Here is a 17,788-nt window from a genome sequence, read left to right as displayed (position 1 = left end):
TGCAGGCCAAAGGAGGGGTGTGCCCTAGGAATCTGTTATCTCGGGGCCAGAATGCTAGATCATTTGTTTTTCTTTGGTTCTTCTTCAGGGAAAGTGTGGCAGTACCTGTTCCAGCTGGGCCGGGCCTTCCCACCTCCTCTTCTCGGCTCACAAAAAATACCGCAAAGCTAAATAAGCAAATAATGTGTCTTGACACTTTATGCATTTTTAAAAAGCAGTTTTCTAAAGACATCAATGACATTTGGAAACTATTCCAGAGAAAGGACAGTTTCTTAAAGACACACACATATCTGAAAGCACAGCTCTTGGGTAGAAATTGCTTTCTTGATGAAAAGGAATTTTCTTTTGAGGTGTGGCCAGGATTTGGGGGGCCTCTGTGAGACACTGTTGGCAGTGGCTTCATCATATGATGGGGCCTAGAGTCTCCCTACTTGGTGACATAGACCACTTTCCTGCAGAGATCAAGACCTTCTGCTTGGTTAAGGGTCACCTTCTGCTTGGGTCACAGCTGTACTGTTGGTGACATTGGGCAAGTTATTAAGAGTCCTTCTGTATCTTTCTGCTGCTATTCAAACCTCACCCATGTCACAGAGAGGCTGTGGGGGTCAAGAATGACAAACACCCCAAGGTCCCTATCCTCCCACCCATCTCAAATTAATAACTACAGCCCTGCCACCACCCAGCACCCCCTCCCATCCCCACACACTTCCAGGCGTCCTTTTCTTCTCCCCCAGGTTTCTTGAGGTGGTCATTAAGGTAGTCTTCCTCTTGCTTCACCAGACTAGGGAATAGCTGGCCCCTTGGACTCTAAGGGATGCTTATGAAGAGTGCTGAAGTCTCAGAAGTGACCACTAATGTCCCACCAAGGGTACATATCTTGTTGCATCCCACTGTTTGCTTGTATATTGTTTAAAAATACTTTGGAGGGCAGCCTTTGGAGGGCATTATAAAACATGACTTAAACCTCTCTTTGTTGTGGGTTCCAGCATACTGAATTCTGTCCAAACTTCGAACTAACAGCCATGAGAAAACCTGGTCCTCTTGTTTTAATAGACCTTGCTTGGACTTTCATCCCATTTTTAAAATTTTTTTAATATAGTTTATTGATTATGCTATTACAGTTGTCCCATTTCCCCCTTCTCTCCCCTCCACCCTGTACACCCTCTCCCACCCACGTCCCCCCCTTTAGTTCATGTTCATGTGTCATACTTATAACTTCTTTAGCTTCTACATATCTCATTCTATTTTTACCCTCCCCCTGTCTATTTTCTACCTACTATCTAAGCTACTTATTCTCTGTACCTTTTCACATGGTCTCCTCCTTCCACTCCCCTGTTGCTAACCCTCTATGTGATCTCCATTTCTGTGGTTCTGTTCCTGTTCTAGTTGTTTGCGGCGTGGTTGTTAACAATTGTGAGTTTGCTGTCCTTTTATTATACATGTTTTTTTTATCTTCTTTTTCTTAGATAAGTCCCTTTAACATTTCATAAAATAAGGGCTTGGTGATGATGAACTCCTTTAACTTGACCTTATCTGAGAAGCACTTTATTTGCCCTTCCATTCTAAATGAAAGCTTTGCTGGATAGAGCAATCTTGGATATAGGTCCTTGCCTTTCATGACTTGGAATACTTCTTTCCAGCCCCTTCTTGCCTGCAAGGTCTCTTTTGAGAAATCAGCTGACAGTCTGATGGGAACTCCTTTGTAGGTTACTGTCCCCTTATCTCTTGCTGCTTCTAGGATTCTCTCCTTCATTTTTACCTTGGCTAATGTAATTATGATGTGCCTTGATGTGTTTCTTCTTGGGTCCAACTTCTTTGGGACTCTCTGAGCTTCCTGGACTTCCTGGAAGTCTATTTCCTTTGTCAGAATGGGGAAGTTCTCCTTTATTATTTGTTCAAATGCGTCTTCAATCTGTTGCTCTTCCTCTCCCCCTTCTGGTACCCCTATAATTCGGATGTTGGAACGTTTAAAGATGTCCTGGAAGTTCCTAAGCTTCTCCTCATTTTTTTTTTTGAATTCTTATTTCTCCATTCTTTCCTGTTTGGTTGTTTCTTTCTTCCTTCTGGTCCACTCTATTGTTTTGAGTCCCAGTTTCTTTCCCATCACTATTGGTTCCCTGTACATTTTCCTTCATTTCTTGTATGGTAACCTGCATTTGTTCATGTAATTTGTGACCAAAATCAACCAATTCTGTGAGCTTCCTGATCACCAGTGTTTTGAACTGTGCATCTGATAGGTTTGCTATCTCTTGGTCGCTTAAAAGGATGAGTTCTGGGGCATTGATTTGTTCTTCTGTTTGAGCCATCTCTCTCTTTTTGGTCTGGTTGCTCCTGTTACAGTGAGGGGCAGAGCCTTAGGTGTTCATCAGGGCTGGGCACCTCAGTCACTAGATTGTGACGTTGTATGTGGGGGTGGGGTTGGGAGGGAATAATGGTGGTTGCTCCGTTCTCTGTGGGACCTCAGTCCCTTCTCTGGATTCCTGGGTTGCTCGCTCTGCCCTGCTCCACAATCGCCTCCTCACTGGGTCTGCCAGCTGCCACTTGCATACTCAGGGTCCACCCACTGCGATCTTGCGTGCCCCAGATGCCTTTCACGCCCCCCTGGATGCCTTATGTGCCCAACTCTCTGCTCTCCGTGCCACGATCCGTGCCTGGCTGCTTGTCTCCGCCCCTCCTACCGTTTTGGATGAACAGGTCTATTTCAACTTCTTGGCTGTCCGACTTCCATTCAGATAAATTTTGTCAGTTCTGGATGTTATTCTGCCTCTAAATTGTTGTTCCAATCTTGGTTGTGCATGGAGGTATGGTGCGTCTACCTATGCCTCCATCTTGGCCAGAAGTCCTCATCCCATTTTCAGTTGAAGAATCTATTGTAACTCTTAGAAAGGCTATGACTTAATGAGTGGATAAAAAGTGCTTGGCCTGGTACTTGGCCCTGTTAAACCCTCAGTTATACAGATAAACACAGCTGAGCCTTGAACAGCATGGGTTTGAACCACACAGGCCCAGTTATATGCAGATTTAAAATGAGTAAATGCCTGTGCTATTTGCATCTGCATTTGGGAAACCACAGGTGTGGAGGGCCCACTGTACTCATCGTTCTATGCCATGTTATATAGGGACTTGGGGATACCACAAGACAACTAAGTTTTGGGGGAGTCAAAAGTTATATGCAGATTTTCAGCTGCACAGGAGTTGGTGTCCCTAACTCCTGCTCTGTTCAGGGGTCAACTATAATGAATTCTCCAGAGTCTCCCTGCCCACCTCTTTTTTTGAGGGGATTCTTTGGCCAGAAGAGGGCAGTGTTGCGCACATGGTCTCCCCCAGAACAGTGGAAGCCCCAGGAGGCCAAAGCTCTTTATTAAATGACAGGTATTTTTGGAACACTTACCTTGATTCAGATTTTGTCTTGTATGCCTAAAGTGGCCAGGGCAACAAGGCTACAAAGAGCAAGGTCGAGCTGGCCCTCAGGAGTCTGCAACCTGACAGGGCAGTGAGTGCACGCCGGTGCTGCGCTGCGCTTGGTACGTGCTGGACGAACAGCTACAGGGGCACTAAGGAGACATGGGAGCAGGAAGCGTGATGTACAGCTGAAGGCCCCGTGGGCAGTGGTACGGAGGACCCCGCAGCACGGTGATAGCACTGCCAGATAGAGGTGAGGGAGCCAGCCTTCCAGGAGGGAGGAGGGCTGTGGCAGAGGCCCAGGATGGGGAAGAACTGGATGTGCTGGGCAACAGCCAGGAGTTGGGTTGTCTTGCGCATAAAGTGGGGAACAGGATGGAAAATAAGACTGGAGGTGCAGGCCAGGTCTGATTACAAAGGTTAAGGGTTTTAGAAGATCCCATACTAATAACTAACACCTGGAGATCATTTACTACGTCTTAGTCCATTTGGGTGGCCCTAACACAGGTTGGGTGGCTTATAAACACAATCTATTTTTTCACAGAGCTAGAGACTCGCAGTTCAAGATCCAGGTGCCAGCATGGTGGGGTAAGGGCCTTCTTCTAGGTCTCAGACTTCTTATCTTTGTGTGGCAGAGGGGCAAGGGAGTGCTGTGGGCTCCTTCATGGGTACCTTAATCTCACTCATGAGGGTTCTGTCCTCAAGACCTAATGACCTCTTGAAGGCCCACTTCCAAATACCATCACATTGGACATTAGGATTGCAACATATGAGTTTTGGAGAGACATGTTCAAACACCAACACGGTACGGTTCCGAGCATCACCACTTAAACTCATTAAGTCCTCGACACAGCCCTGTAAGAGGGTGCCCCGATTCTCCCCTTGCACAGGTGAGGACTGTGAGTGCTGCCAGCTGGGTTCTCTGGGATGCAGACTGAGCTGAGTGATTCTATGCATATGTAGGAGGTTTTTTATTGAGAACTCCTCGGATCAACACCTGAGGACGCGAATGGAAGGAGAGGAAGAATGGGACTGGGCAGAGGGAAAAGCTGGACTGCAATGCAGTCTCACAAAATGCAGCCTTTCGAAGGCCATAGCCTACCCCAGGTGTGCTCGGAGGCTGGGCGTGCCCTGGTGTCCATACCCTTGTGTTAACCAACCAGTCACTGGGTGTGGGCACCCTGGGGAATGAGGAGTGATGGGAGTGAGGCAGCTCCCTTGAGTCAGTGGCAGTTTCTGGAGGGAGGCTCAGCTGAGGGCTGTCAACACTGCAAGAATCTGGGGGAACAACTCCTTTAGTCCCTGGTGGGGGTGGAGGGGGGTCTGGCAGGTGCAGCAGAGATCCCACTATTGTGAGCTTAAGGATGGGAAACCAGTGCAGGTGACTCGTCATCACTGCGCTGCATCGCAGGGCGTATGTTGGGGGCCGATGGATAATTCTAAGCAGAGGTGACTGGCAGCTCAGGCCTTACTTTAGAAAGTATATTCTTGATAGTAGCATGTAGAATGGGTAGGAGAAGGGAGTTGGGAGATGAGAATATTTTAAAAATAAATATGCAACACATAACTCAGAAATTACAAAAGGGTACGCATAAATCTCACCCCTGTCCCCTCTGGACACAGCCATCCTTTCCAGTTTTTAATATATTTTCCCAAAGACAGCATATGCATACAGAGTCTACATTTTATATTCTTGTGTCTCACAGTCCACACTGCCCTGCACCTTGGTTTCCTACTAACAACCTACCCGAGATATTACTACAGTGACACTCACAGGAAACTGCCTCGTTCTTTTAAAGATGGCAGGTGTTTTATTGTGTGGGTTTACTGTAATTTGTTGAACCAGATCTCTCTTGCTAAGCATTTTTAGATTGTTTGCATTTTCCCCTAGCTTAACTGAGATATAATTGACATATAATGGTGTATAAGTTTAAGGTGTACAATGTGTTGATTTGATACATTTACAAAATGATTACCACCTGAGCATTAGCTAACACCTCCCTCCTGTCACAGAGTTAACCATTTCCTTTTTGTGGTGAGAACACTGATGACTTACTGTCTCAGAAACATTCCAGTAGGTAATACAGTGTTGTTATCTGTAATCACCATGCTGCATCGGGGTGTCCAACCTTTTGGCGTCTCTGGGCCACACTGGAAGAAGAGTTGTTGTCTTGAGCCACACACTAAATACACTGTGACGTGTCACCACACAAAAACATCATAACATTTAAGTAAGTTTACAACTTTGTATTGGGCCACATTCACAGCCATCCTGAGCCGCATGCGGCCCACGGGCTGTGGGTTGGACACCCTGCACATTATTAGATGCCCGAACTTTTCATCTGATACTCAAAGTTTGTAAATTAGGCCAACATCTCCCCACTTCCCCCACCCCTGGCAACCATTATTCTATTTCTATGAGTTTAGCTTTTTAAAGATTCTACATATAAATGACATAATACAGTACTTGTCCTTCTCTGTCTGACTTATTTCATTTAGCATAATGCCTTTAAGGTCCATTTATGTTGTTGCAAACTCCAATGACAGGATTTGCCTCTTTCCCATGGCTGAATATATGTATGTACACACATTCAAATACATACACACACACCCTAATCCATTCATCTGTTGACAGACACTAAGGCTGTTTATACATCTTGGCAATTGTGACTAATGCAATGAACTTGAGAATGCAGATGTCTTTGTGATCTTTTTTTTTTTTTAAGATTTTATTTATTAGAGAAAGGGAAGGAGAAAGAGAGGGAGAGAAATATCAATGTGTGGTTGCCCCTCATGCACCCCTTACTGGGGACCTGGCCCACAATCCAGGCATATGCTCTGACTGGGAATTGAACCAGCGACCCTTTGGTTCATAAGCCTGTGCTTAATCCACTGAGCCACACCAGACAGGGCTTGTTTTCATTTCTTTTGGATAAGTACCCAGAAGTGAGATCGCTGGATCATATGCTATTTCTATTTCTAATTTTTTGAGAAACTTCCATACTGTTGCATAGTGGCTGGACCAATTTACATTCCTACCAATAGTGCATAAAGGTTCCCTTTTCTACACATCTTTACCAAAATTTATCTCCTCTTTTTGATAATAGCCATTTTAAAGGGTGTGAGGTGATGTCTTATTGTGGTTTAATTTGCATTTCTCTAATGGCTAGTAATGTTGAGCATCTTTTCATATACTTGTTGGACTTCAGTATATCTTCGTAGAGATGTCTATTCAGGTCCTATTCCCATTTTTTAATTGGATTATTTGTTTTGCTTTGTTTTTGCTATTGAGTTATAGGAGCTCTTTATAGGTTTTAAATATTAACCTTATCAGATATGTAGCTTACAAAAATATTTTCCCATTCCATACATCATCTTGTCCCTTTGTTGATGGTTTCTTTTGCTGCGCAGTTTTAGTTTGGTGTAGTCCAAATGTTGGTTTCTTTTCTTCCTTTGCCAAATTCAAAAAATTATCACCAAGGCTGATGGCAAGGAACTTACTGCCTATGTTTTATTTTAGGATTTGGCTTCATGTCTTACATTCAAGCCTTTAATCCATGTTGAGTTTTGTGTATAGTGTAAGATAGTGGTTAAGTTTCATTCTTTTGCATGTAGCTGTCCAGTTTTCCCACCATTTTTTTTTAAGAGACTATCCTTCCCTATTATATATTCTTGGCTCCTTTGTCATAAATTGTTTGACCTTAAATGTGTGGGTTTATTTCTGGGCTCTCTATTTTGTTCCATTGATCTATGTGTCTGTTTTTTATGCTAATACCATACTGTTTTGATTACTGTAGCTTTATAATATAGTTTGAAATTAGGGCATATGATGCCTCCAACTTTGTTCTTGCTAAAAATTACTTTGGATATTTAAGGTCTTTTGTGGTTCTGTACCAATTTTAGAATTGTTTGTTCTAGCTTTGTGAAAAAATACCATTGGAATTTTGATAGGAATTGTTTTGAATTTGTAGATCACTTTGAGCAGTATGGCTATTTAAACAATCATTTTTCCAGTCCATGAGCATGAAATAGCCTTTCATTTATTTGTCTTCAATTTCTTTAATCAACATTTTATAGTTTTTAGTGTAGAGATCTTTAACCTTCTTGGTTTGTATTCTGCAACTGTGTACTGAATTAATTTTAAGTTTCTGGTGGCATCTTTTGGGTTTTCTCTGTCTAGTATCATGCCATCTGTAAATAGTCAGTCTTATTTCTTCCTTTTGAATGTGAATGCCTTTTCTTTCTTTTTCTTTCCTAACTGCTCTCTGGCTAGGAATTCCAGTACTATGTTGAATAAAAGTGCAAGAGAGGGCATCCTTGTCATGTTCCCGATCAGAGGAAGAGCTTTCAGCTTCTCACCATCAAGTGTGATGTTAGCTCTGGGCTTGTGATATATGGCCCTTGTTATTAATATGTTGAGGTATATTCGTTCCCTCTACTCATTTTGTTGACAATTTTTATCATAAATGTTCAGTTTTGTCAAATGTTTATTCTACAACTATTGAGGTAATCATATGATTTTTATCTTTTGTTTATGTAGTGTATCACCTTGATTGATTCACAGATGTTGAAACATTGTTGTATCCCTGGAATAAACCCTACTTATCAGGGTGTATGATCCTTTTCATGAATTGCTGAATTCTGTTTGCTAATATTTTGTTGAAGATTTTTACATCTGTATTCACCAGAGGTATTAGCCTGTAATTTTCTTATGTCACTTTTGTCTGGTATCAGGGTAATGCTGGCCTTGTATGAGGCAGGGCCTCCCCCCGCCAAACCTGGAATTATCTTTTGGAGGGTGGGCCTTTTGTAGTGCAGGCTTCCCCCACTCAGTGAGTGTTATAGGAATCCATCTGTATCACTGTACCAGCTGTCCTTGTTGTGAGAGGCAGAATTTGACTTCAGTGAATTTATTTGAAGACCCTTTCAATGCGTTTGCTCATTTCATGATGGGTGACTAGTGAGTGCACCTGCCCACATTGTGCTGAGTGTTCAGCAGTTTTTGACCAAAACCAGCATGACCCCCATACCCCACCCTCCCTGTTCGCCCAACCTCACCCTGAGTGAATTTTTGTTTTCCTGGAAGAAAAAAGTCCTCAAAGGGAAACATTTTGTTGAAGAGGTGAAAGGTGAAGAGGTAGAAGAGGTGAAACAAAAAACGGCAGAAGGATTTCAAAGCACCAAAATAGAAGAGTTCAAAAATTGTTTTGAACAGTGGGAAAAGCATCTCAATAGGTGTATTGCATCAAATGGAGAATACTTTGAAGGTGAATGAAGTTTAAACATGTAAGAATACACATTTTTTAAATAAGTTCCAGGATTTTTGGGTCCTCCCTTGTAAATGAGTCTGGAAGTGTTCCCTTTTCTTTTTCTTTTTCTTTCTTTTTTTTTTTTTTGCAAGAGTTTAAGGAGGACGGGTATTACTTCTTTAAATGTTTGGTAGAATCTACCAGTGAAGCTGTCTGGTAATGGAATTTAACTGCTTGGGAGGTTTTTGATTTCTATTTTAATCTCCTTACTAGTAATTGGTCTATTCAGGTTTTTATTTCTTCACGAGTCAGTCTTTCTAGGTTGTATATTTAGGAATCTGCCCATTTCTTCTAGGTTGTCCAACTTGTTGGCATGAAATTGTTCATAGTAGTCTGTTAGGATCCATTGTATTTCTGTGGTGTCAATTATAACATCTCCTCTTTCATTTCTGATTTTATTTTTTGAGTTCCCCTCTCTTTTGCTTTTGTTAATTTTAGGTAAAGTTTTATCTTTTCAAAAAGCTCTTAGTTTTACTGATCTTTTCTATTGTTTAAATCTCTATTTCATTTATTTCTTTTCTGATTTTTATTTTTCCTTCTACTAACTCTGGGCTTAGTTTGTTCTTCTATTTCTAGTTTCTTGACGTATAAAGTTAGGTTATTTATAGGAGGTATTTCTTGTCCTTGATGTAGGTACATTTCACTGTGAACTTCCTCAGAACTGCTTTTGCTGCATTTCACAAGTGTAAGTTTGTTGTGTTTCCTTCTGCATTGGTCTCAAGGTATATTTTAATTTCTCTCTGGATTTATTCTTTGGCCCATTGGTTATTCATTAGCATGTTGTTTAATCACCTCGTATTCATGAATTTTCCGTTTTCTTCTTCTACTTAATTTCTAATAGTTCCATATATCATTGTGGGTAGAAAAGATGCTTGATGTGAGTCCAATCTTCTTAAATTTACTAAGACTTGTTTTGTGGCCCACCATATGATCTGTTCTGGAGAATGTTCCATGTGTACTTAAGAAGAATGTGTATGCTCTGGCTTTTGAATGGAATATTTAAGATATGTCATTTAAGTCCATCTAGTCTAATGTCGAGACCAATGTTGACTTATAGATCTTTTGTCTGGATGATTCATACATTGATCAATGCAGGGTATTAAACTCCCCTACTATCATTATATTTCTATCTGTCCCTGCCCTATACAGGGGTGGGCTACAGCAGGTTTGCAGTTATGACCTCATGAAACACAGAGTTTATCTTGTATTATTTATTAGTATTCCAACTTTAAACCTACTATTGCCCACTCCTGTATCTCTAGGTGTTCCTATATTGTGTGCATGTTTACAAAAGTTATATCCTCTTGTTGGATCAATCCCTTTACATTATTTAATGCTTTTCTCTGTTTTTGTTGGAAAGTCTATTTTGTCTGATGTAAGTGTAGCTACGTCAGCTTTATTCTGGTTTCCATCTGCATGGAATGTCTTTTTCCATTCCCTTGCATTCTCTATGTCCTTAAAGCTGATCTGCATTTCTTGTAGCCAGCATATAGTTGGATCTTTTTTTTTAAATCCACTCAGCCATTTAGTGTCCTTAGGAGAATTTACTTCATTTACACTCCAAGTAGTTACTGATACGTATGTTCATATTGCCATCTTATTGATTGTTTTCTGGCTGTTTTGTAACTTCTCTGTTGGATGTATTATGTTTTTGAAATCACAGTTTACATCTATGTATCCATTAACACACTATTGTAGATATAGCCATTTTTACTGCTTTTTAATCTTTTAACCTTCAGAATGGCTTTACATGTGATTCAGCTGCCACCTTAGTACAGTTGGGCATCACTTGAGGACAGGGATACATTCTGCGAGATGTGTCATTAGGCAGTTTTGTCACAGTGCAAACATCGTAGAGTGCACCTACACAGGCCTAGGTGGTGCAGCCTGCGCCACACACCTAGGCTGTATGCCTGCTACTTCTGAAGCTCCAAGCCTGTGCAGCATGTTAATGCATCGAACACCATAGACAACTGTAGCACAGTAGTAAATATTTGTGTGTCTAAACATATCTACACACAGAAGAGCTACAGTAAAATACAGTATAAAAGAAAAAATGGCATGCCTGTATAGCACACTGACCATGATGGGGGCCTACAGGATGGTAATTTTTTACTTTATAAACTTTAATTTTTTTACTTGACTCATGTATTAACACTTATCTTAAAACAAAGACATTGGTACAGCGCTACAAAATATTTTCTTTGTATCTTTTTCTTTGTATCTTTATTCTATAAGCTTCTTCCTATGAAAACTTTTTTGTCAAGAACTAAGATGCCTGCACATTAGCATGGCCTGCACAGGGTCAGGAGCTTCAGTGTCACTCACTGCCTCTCACACTCATGTGTTGTCCCCCTGGAAGGGCGCCAAGTGCAGTAACATGTGGAGCCGTCGTCTCCTTCGACAGCAGGGCCTCTTTCTGGAACACCTGCTGAAGGACCCGCCTGCAGCTCTTCTGGAGGATCAGTCACTCTTTTCAGAAATAGGTCCATGGTGGTTTGCTTGGTTTCCTTTTCTCAGTGTAGATTTTCATCATGCATAATGCAACGTGGACATTCCGTTAATGAAAACCTTTTGGTGTTGGGGGGGCATGTTTTCAAAGTTTTTAAGGAGCTCCTTTGAGGTCTGCTAAAGCTTCTGCTAAGCCATTCACTGTGAGTTTTCTTGGGAGTGGTTCTTTTTCTTCTCTTGCAGTTTCCTTTCCTCTTGCCTTTTCTTCAGTTACGTGTTCCTTTTCCAACAATTTCTCAGTGAAGTCCTCAGGAACCAGCCCTAGGGCTCCTCGATGTCATCCTCACCCATAGCCTTGTTGGTTTTTGCAGGCTCCTCCATCTTGGCCCATCCTTTGAGGTCATGGATGAACCTCAGATGCCATCTGTACACTCTTTGGTCAGGTCACCTCAAGCCCAAGCAGGGGTCTTCAATCAGTTACAGAGGTTGTGGTCCTTCCAGAGCTGCATCTGTGTCGTCCTGTTGCAGCAATGGCCCGGGCAGAGGTCTTCCTCAGCAGTAGGGTTTAAACGCTGCTATAACTCCTTGTTCCATTGTTTGGATTTGATATCGGAAGGAAGATGTCTGTAAGCATTACCAACAACAAACATCATCTTGGCCCTGGCCGGGTAGCTTGGTTGGTTAGAGTGTCATCCTGATAAGACAAGGTTGCAGGTTTGATCCCAAGTCAGGGCACATATAAGAAGCAACCAATGAGTGAATAAATAAGTAGAACAAGAAATCAATGTTTCTTTCTCCAAAATAAATTTTTAAAAAATCTTGAAAGGTATGTTATTCTCCCTGTCATAATTTTCCATTTTGCTGGCATAACAATTCAGGAGGGTGTCCCGGAAAAGAAGCTGGGTCACCCATGACTTCTTAATGTGTGTGCTTCTTGATATGCTCTGGCCCTGGGTTCTCACTGTTCCAGGTCACAGGGATTTCAACCTGTAGCTGCAGCATTACCCCCACTGTGCCCTGAGGGGGTAGCTGGTTAAGACTATTTCCCTACTTTTACAGTCCTATGGGATCTGCAACAGTGAGTCCTGCTGGCCCAGAACCAAGGGATCAGGGGGTGTTCCCTGAGCACAGCCACCACCGCTGGGGCACCAGGTGTGTGCACAAGCTCCTTTCTGGGTGGTACCTGGAGCAAGGCAGAGGCCAAGTCCACAGGATTTGCAGAATACTGCAGTAGGCCTCTAGATGTGCACTTAGTCTCTCAGGCTGAAGGTTTAAAAGCAAATAGGCCTCATCACAGAAGGACTGGGTGCTTTTCAGTCTGCCGCCTGGGCTGGGGAGTCCGTGGTTGAGTCCTGTAAGAACTGTTTCTCAGTTTGCTGTAGCCTTGTGGACACAGCCCCACTGGCTCTCCGTGGGGATCCATCTCTCAGGTGCAGGTCTGAAAAGTTGGAGTCCCCAGCGCGTGGTTCAAACCCTTCACTCCTCAGGGAGAAGCTGGGAGCTGAGTCCCCGCCTGCCTGTGGGTCATACCCGGGCTTTATGACAAGCTTCTGTCTTAGCCTCTCCTTCCCATTTCCACGCGGGGTTTTTTCTCATTTGCCCAGTGTGTGGGAGTCACTCACCTAGTGACTGGGTTTCCTTCATAGGAAGCTGTTCTGTATGTAGCTGCAGATTCGGTTGTGTCCATGGGAGGAGGTGGGTTCAGGATCCGCCAATGTCACCATCCCGTACCATAAGGCTACCTCTTATCTTTTTGATGACAGCCATTCTAACGGGTAAGGTGACACCTCATTCTGGTTTTGATTTGCATTTCCTTGGTGATTAGCGATATTCGTGTTGGCCATTTGTATGTCTACTTCGAGGCCTTTTGCCTAAGAGGGGCTGGAGCCAGTTCACGGGGCACTGCAGGCTGCACACTGGGACCGAGGTCTGGATGATGCATAGGGGGCAAGACTCTTCCTGGGCCCCTCAGTGTATGGTCACTGAATCCCACAGCTCCCACAAATGCACTTATGCTCATGGATGGATGACAAATTTTTGGTTTTGGAGGGTGGACAAAAAATAAGGGGATCTTAGGCTACCATGATGCTAACATCACTTCTCAATCTTTTTATATCTATAACAAGCAGCACTGTCCTATATTCTGCCTGTGGCAGTTCACATACACGGGAGTATTTCTATGAGAAAAAGCCCAGAATCACTAGGTCAAAGGGTATGTGATGCTTTTGTTCAATAGATATAGCTGGACTGCTTTCTACAGCGGCTTATACTAAACCTAGAGTCTGAGAGTGTCTATCCCCCACACCTGGGCTCAGTTTGTCAGAAATAGCAATTTATCGAGGCTTTGATTGGCATTTATCTTACTATGAGAGAGGGTGAGATGCTGTTCCTACATTTGAGAGGTTTATAATACCTTTCCTGTGAACTATCCACATCCTTTGTGCATTTTTTTGTCTCGGGTTTTGGTCTTTTACTTCTCAATTCCCTGAACCTGTTTCCTTTTTGATAGGAGTGACAAATATTTAGAATATCTTCTTAAAACAAGATTACCAAGGACCCCAAACACAGAAAGCAAAAGAGAGGCTCGGTCGGAGGTCTGGGCAGGAGCCACAGAGTGAGAAAGGGGCCTTGACGGGTGCCCTTGTCCTGGAGTCCGGGCTGTGGGTGATGCCAGGGTTTGGGATGCCGACCTGGGCCGACTTCCCAAAACTCACCTGCCTCTTCCTGCGCCGCATTTATGTCCCCAGCTCATGTGCTCGTCGGTGCAGAAGGCCCTGTTTGAGGAGGAGGACCATGTCAAGAAACTGCAGCAGAAGGTGGCCACCCTGGAGAAGCGGAACAGGCAGCTCCGGGACCGGGTGAAGAAGGTGAAGAGGTCGCTGCGGCAGGCACGGAAGAACGGCCGCCACCTGGAACTGGTCAACCAGAAGCTCAGTGAGAAGCTGGCAGCCACCACAGGAGCCATCCCGCACATCAACGCCCTGGAGCGGGAGCCCGCACGCGGCACCTACCTGCGGGGATAGCGGGGACCCCGAGGTGCCACAGCCAGCACTGCTGGGGTGCCTTGCCTCTCGCCAGGGTGTGGAAAATGATGGTGATGTTGAACGTGCATGTATTCCAGACCTTGTAGAAGATGTTTTTTACTTTGCATTGGGTAGTGTCTAGTTGGCTAAAGGGCAGGTCCCGTTGCTCCTACCTGGCCCAGCTCCACACATGGTGCTTGGCAGTCCAGAGGCAGCAGGATCAAGCAAGCTGTGTGCTTGCCTGGGGCCTGTCCTCAGTTTCTGGGACTGGCCTGCAAAGTGCAAATACTGGGGAAAGGACACTTTAGACTCTCTAGATACATGAGACTGCAAGGAGGTTGGCCTTTATTTCAGAAGAGGCGGCAGTGCAGCCTCAACTCTGAGCTCTAGAATGACTAGTTTTGAGGAGTGACCTGAATTCAGTCATGGAACTGCCCAGTGTCTCATTTTCCAGATCTTTGGAAGGACAGTGGCCTTGCAAAGCTCCCAATGATGCCTGTAAGTAGCAGGTGCAGGGTGTCCCTACTCCAGCCAGCATTTTCTCCCAGCTGAGGCATGTGAAGACTTAATGAACTCGGCACAGGTAAGGGAACTGAGTTGGGCAGCAGGCCATTAAAAAGATACCTTATACCTGATTTCCAATACCAGCTGCCCAGAGCTGAAAGTGACAGCTAGGGTTCACTTTAATCAAGAGAGACATAGCCTCATGGGCCTGCCATGTTTTATCGCTCCATGTTCCTAAGGGAAAACCCTGAGTAGCATTGCAGCCCCTTTTAAATTTTTATTGTTTGCTCAGTAATTTCTTCCCACTTTTCCAAATTGAAGGTGAGCTTCCCTAATACTCTGGACTTCTGTAAAAACACCTCCTTACCTAGGAGGACCAGGTGACCTTACCTCATTCCCAGGCAGGCCTTGTTCCAGGTGTTCTCATCTCCTCCTGCTGTATGCAGATGCTTTCCACCCACTGGGATGGACCTTGCCCTGGAGTAACGTTTGTACATCAGTCTGCCTGTCTTGACTGCACCTGTACCCAAGTAAAACACTTCATCCCCTTGGGAAAGAAACCTTTAAAGACAGCCCTGCAAGAAAAGAGCAGAGTGTTCACTATACCTGACGCTGGAGCTCTTGACTTAGGCTCATGTGATCAGGCCCCAGTTGTGTCATTAAGAAGTCATTTGAGTGTCCTGTCGGTGATCTTCTATTGATGGTAGAAGATAATGACCTTTCCCTTCCCTGCTTGTCCAGATAGAAGCTTCTGGCCCTTCACTGGGGGGTCTGCTACCCACAGACCACCCAAGACACCACAGGGCCGGAATGTTCTGTCTTCTCCATTAGAAGTGGCAGTTCCTGTCAGGTGTCCATCCCACTGGCAGCCAGTCTGAGGACTGGACCTTGTGTCACTTGAGTCTCAATGGCAGGCTCCTGCCGCAGGGGCAGACTCTGTCTTGGACTGAGTGGCACTGGAACTTTTGGCTCGAGGGCTCTTCGTTTCCAAGCTTCTACCTGCACTTTGTTAGTTCATGCTTCAGTGGGGTACAGTGGAGGGGCATCTTCTGGGTTACTCTTCCTGGGGACATTCCCTCAGAGCGGTTGTGCTTTCGGTGAAGGGATGACAAGCCCAAGGGTGACTTACAGTCACTGTGGGAAGAATGTGGGAGCTGGGTCTCTACATCTGCACTATGTCTCCCTTTTCAATAAATATGAGCAATATTTCAGCCACAACAATAAAGCGACCCTGTCTCTCTCTGCGTGTCCGTCTCTCAACACCTGCAGAGAAACAGTGCTGTCCTGGCCTGCCCCACATGAGGGACAGCAGCTTCAGTAATCAGTGTCATCAAACGCACCCTCAGATCAATTGCCAAAGGGAACTAACTCCCTGGGTCCCTGTTATCTGCCGCGTTGCCATCTTAACCACGGTCCTTGCCACTTGTTTATTGTACTGGCAGGAACTTTTTCATGCAAGAATATTCCAGCTATAAACACTCACCAGAACTTGATATATGTCAGCCAAATTCTCCTAGCCCAATCTCTGAGGTGCAGGCCATGGTTCAGGCCAAAGTCATATAATAAACAAGAGGCAGATAGAATCTAGAATCTTTTTAAATAGAGTCCCCAAGAGTCACAAGCTGGTAGCATGTGCGCCACACCTAGTGTGGGGAAGAGGTTTCTTGGGCCTCACCATGGTGTGTGAATGTGAACACCTTCGGTGGCTTCAGTTAAGGCCACTGTTTCTATTGCTGTAGCTCCTGTTTTTAGGGTGCAGCACTAGGCTGCGTCACGCTATGGCACCTGCCTGGAAACAGAAGTTAACAGGGATTCTCTCAGGGCCCCACCCTCCTTCGGGGAGAGAGAACACGAACTCAGATCACAATGACCGAACCAACTGTTGGCCTGGCATCAGTCCACTTTCCACGCTGCTTTAAAAACAATCGAGCACCCAGCTTGTGCGAGGCTCTTTCACACACATCACAATTCTATAAAATAGTGCCCCCGATTTCCATTCTCCAAGAGGAATCTGGGGCTTCAAGGGATTAAATAAATCATCCAATGCACACAACTGGTACAGGTGGCTAGTCAAGGTTCAACGCCAGCTTCACTTCTCTTTTTATACTTACTCATCTGTGAAGTGGGGATAATAATCACACCTGCCTCAAAGACTGTTAAGAATACTGAAATTATTCAGTATTCCTGGCAGGGTGCCTGACACTCCACAAGCACTCAAAAGATGTGACTTACAATAATTTTTATCATAAATGCTCACCAGAAAGGTCCAACGTGAGTGAGAAATAAAAATATTTGGTGGGACTCTAATTTTCTTATTAATCTTTACCATAAACTTCAGCCTCTTTTTGAATTGCTTCTCATTTTATTTCTGAGCCACCTCCTTCTCTTTCATAATCAGTAGATATCTGTTCCTCCACTATATTTACTGAGAAAATACAGTCCATGAGAAATGTGTGTCCTCAACTTCCTAGCATGTCACTCACACTTCTTTCTCCCACCTCAAAGGAAGGATCTCGCTACTTCCCACATCTGGGGTCAACACCTCCCTATGTTACCTCGAGTTCATATTGCTTCTCTCCACACCAGGCTCCACCAGAGTTCCCTCTTCTATCATACGTTTTTTTTCCTCACTGGGGACTTCTGCCATTACCTACCCAGCCAAGCTCAGATCTGCTCATCCTTGGACCGAAAAACAAACAAACATAATTTGGAAAGTATTTTTTTCTTAAATTTTATTTACTTATCTTTAGAGGGGAAGGGAAGGAGAGAGGGAGAGAAATATCAATGTATGGTTGACTTTCGTGCATCCCCTGCTGGGAACTGGCCTGCAACCCAGGCGTGTGCCCTGACTAGGAATCGAACCACGATCCTTTGGTTTGCAGGCCCTTGCTCAATCTATTGAGCTACACCAACCAGGGCAATTTGGAAAGTATTGAGGTGGTCTTCACAGATGGTGACATAGAAGGCTCCTGAATTCTGCCCCTCCCATAGACATACCTGAATGAAAAGCTGCACAGAGAGCAATTTCCTCTAAAAGACATTCAGAAACTAGCTGAGTGCCTCTCATTTGTCTGGTGAACAAGACAATACTCGAAATGA

General features: G+C 44.2%; 1 protein-coding gene across 1 annotated transcript in view; it reads left to right on the top strand.

Moving 5' to 3' along the window:
• CCDC3 (coiled-coil domain containing 3) overlaps nt 1-15,915 on the top strand; it is an 88,095-nt gene extending 72,180 nt beyond the window's left edge. Inside the window, exon 3 of the mRNA XM_045858246.1 lies at nt 13,910-15,915. Coding sequence (XP_045714202.1) covers nt 13,910-14,185 — 276 coding nt within the window. The 3' untranslated portion in view covers nt 14,186-15,915. The remainder of the gene's footprint in view (nt 1-13,909) is intronic.
• Nucleotides 15,916-17,788: the final 1,873 nt, after the last annotated feature.

The sequence above is a fragment of the Phyllostomus hastatus genome, unplaced genomic scaffold (genome assembly GCF_019186645.2).
Source record: "Phyllostomus hastatus isolate PE091 unplaced genomic scaffold, TTU_PhHast_1.1 phas_scaffold_1674, whole genome shotgun sequence".
NCBI classification, from domain to species: domain Eukaryota; kingdom Metazoa; phylum Chordata; class Mammalia; order Chiroptera; family Phyllostomidae; genus Phyllostomus; species Phyllostomus hastatus.
Note: the sequence above shows the minus strand (reverse complement) of the source record. Positions and strands in the feature narration are given on the sequence as shown.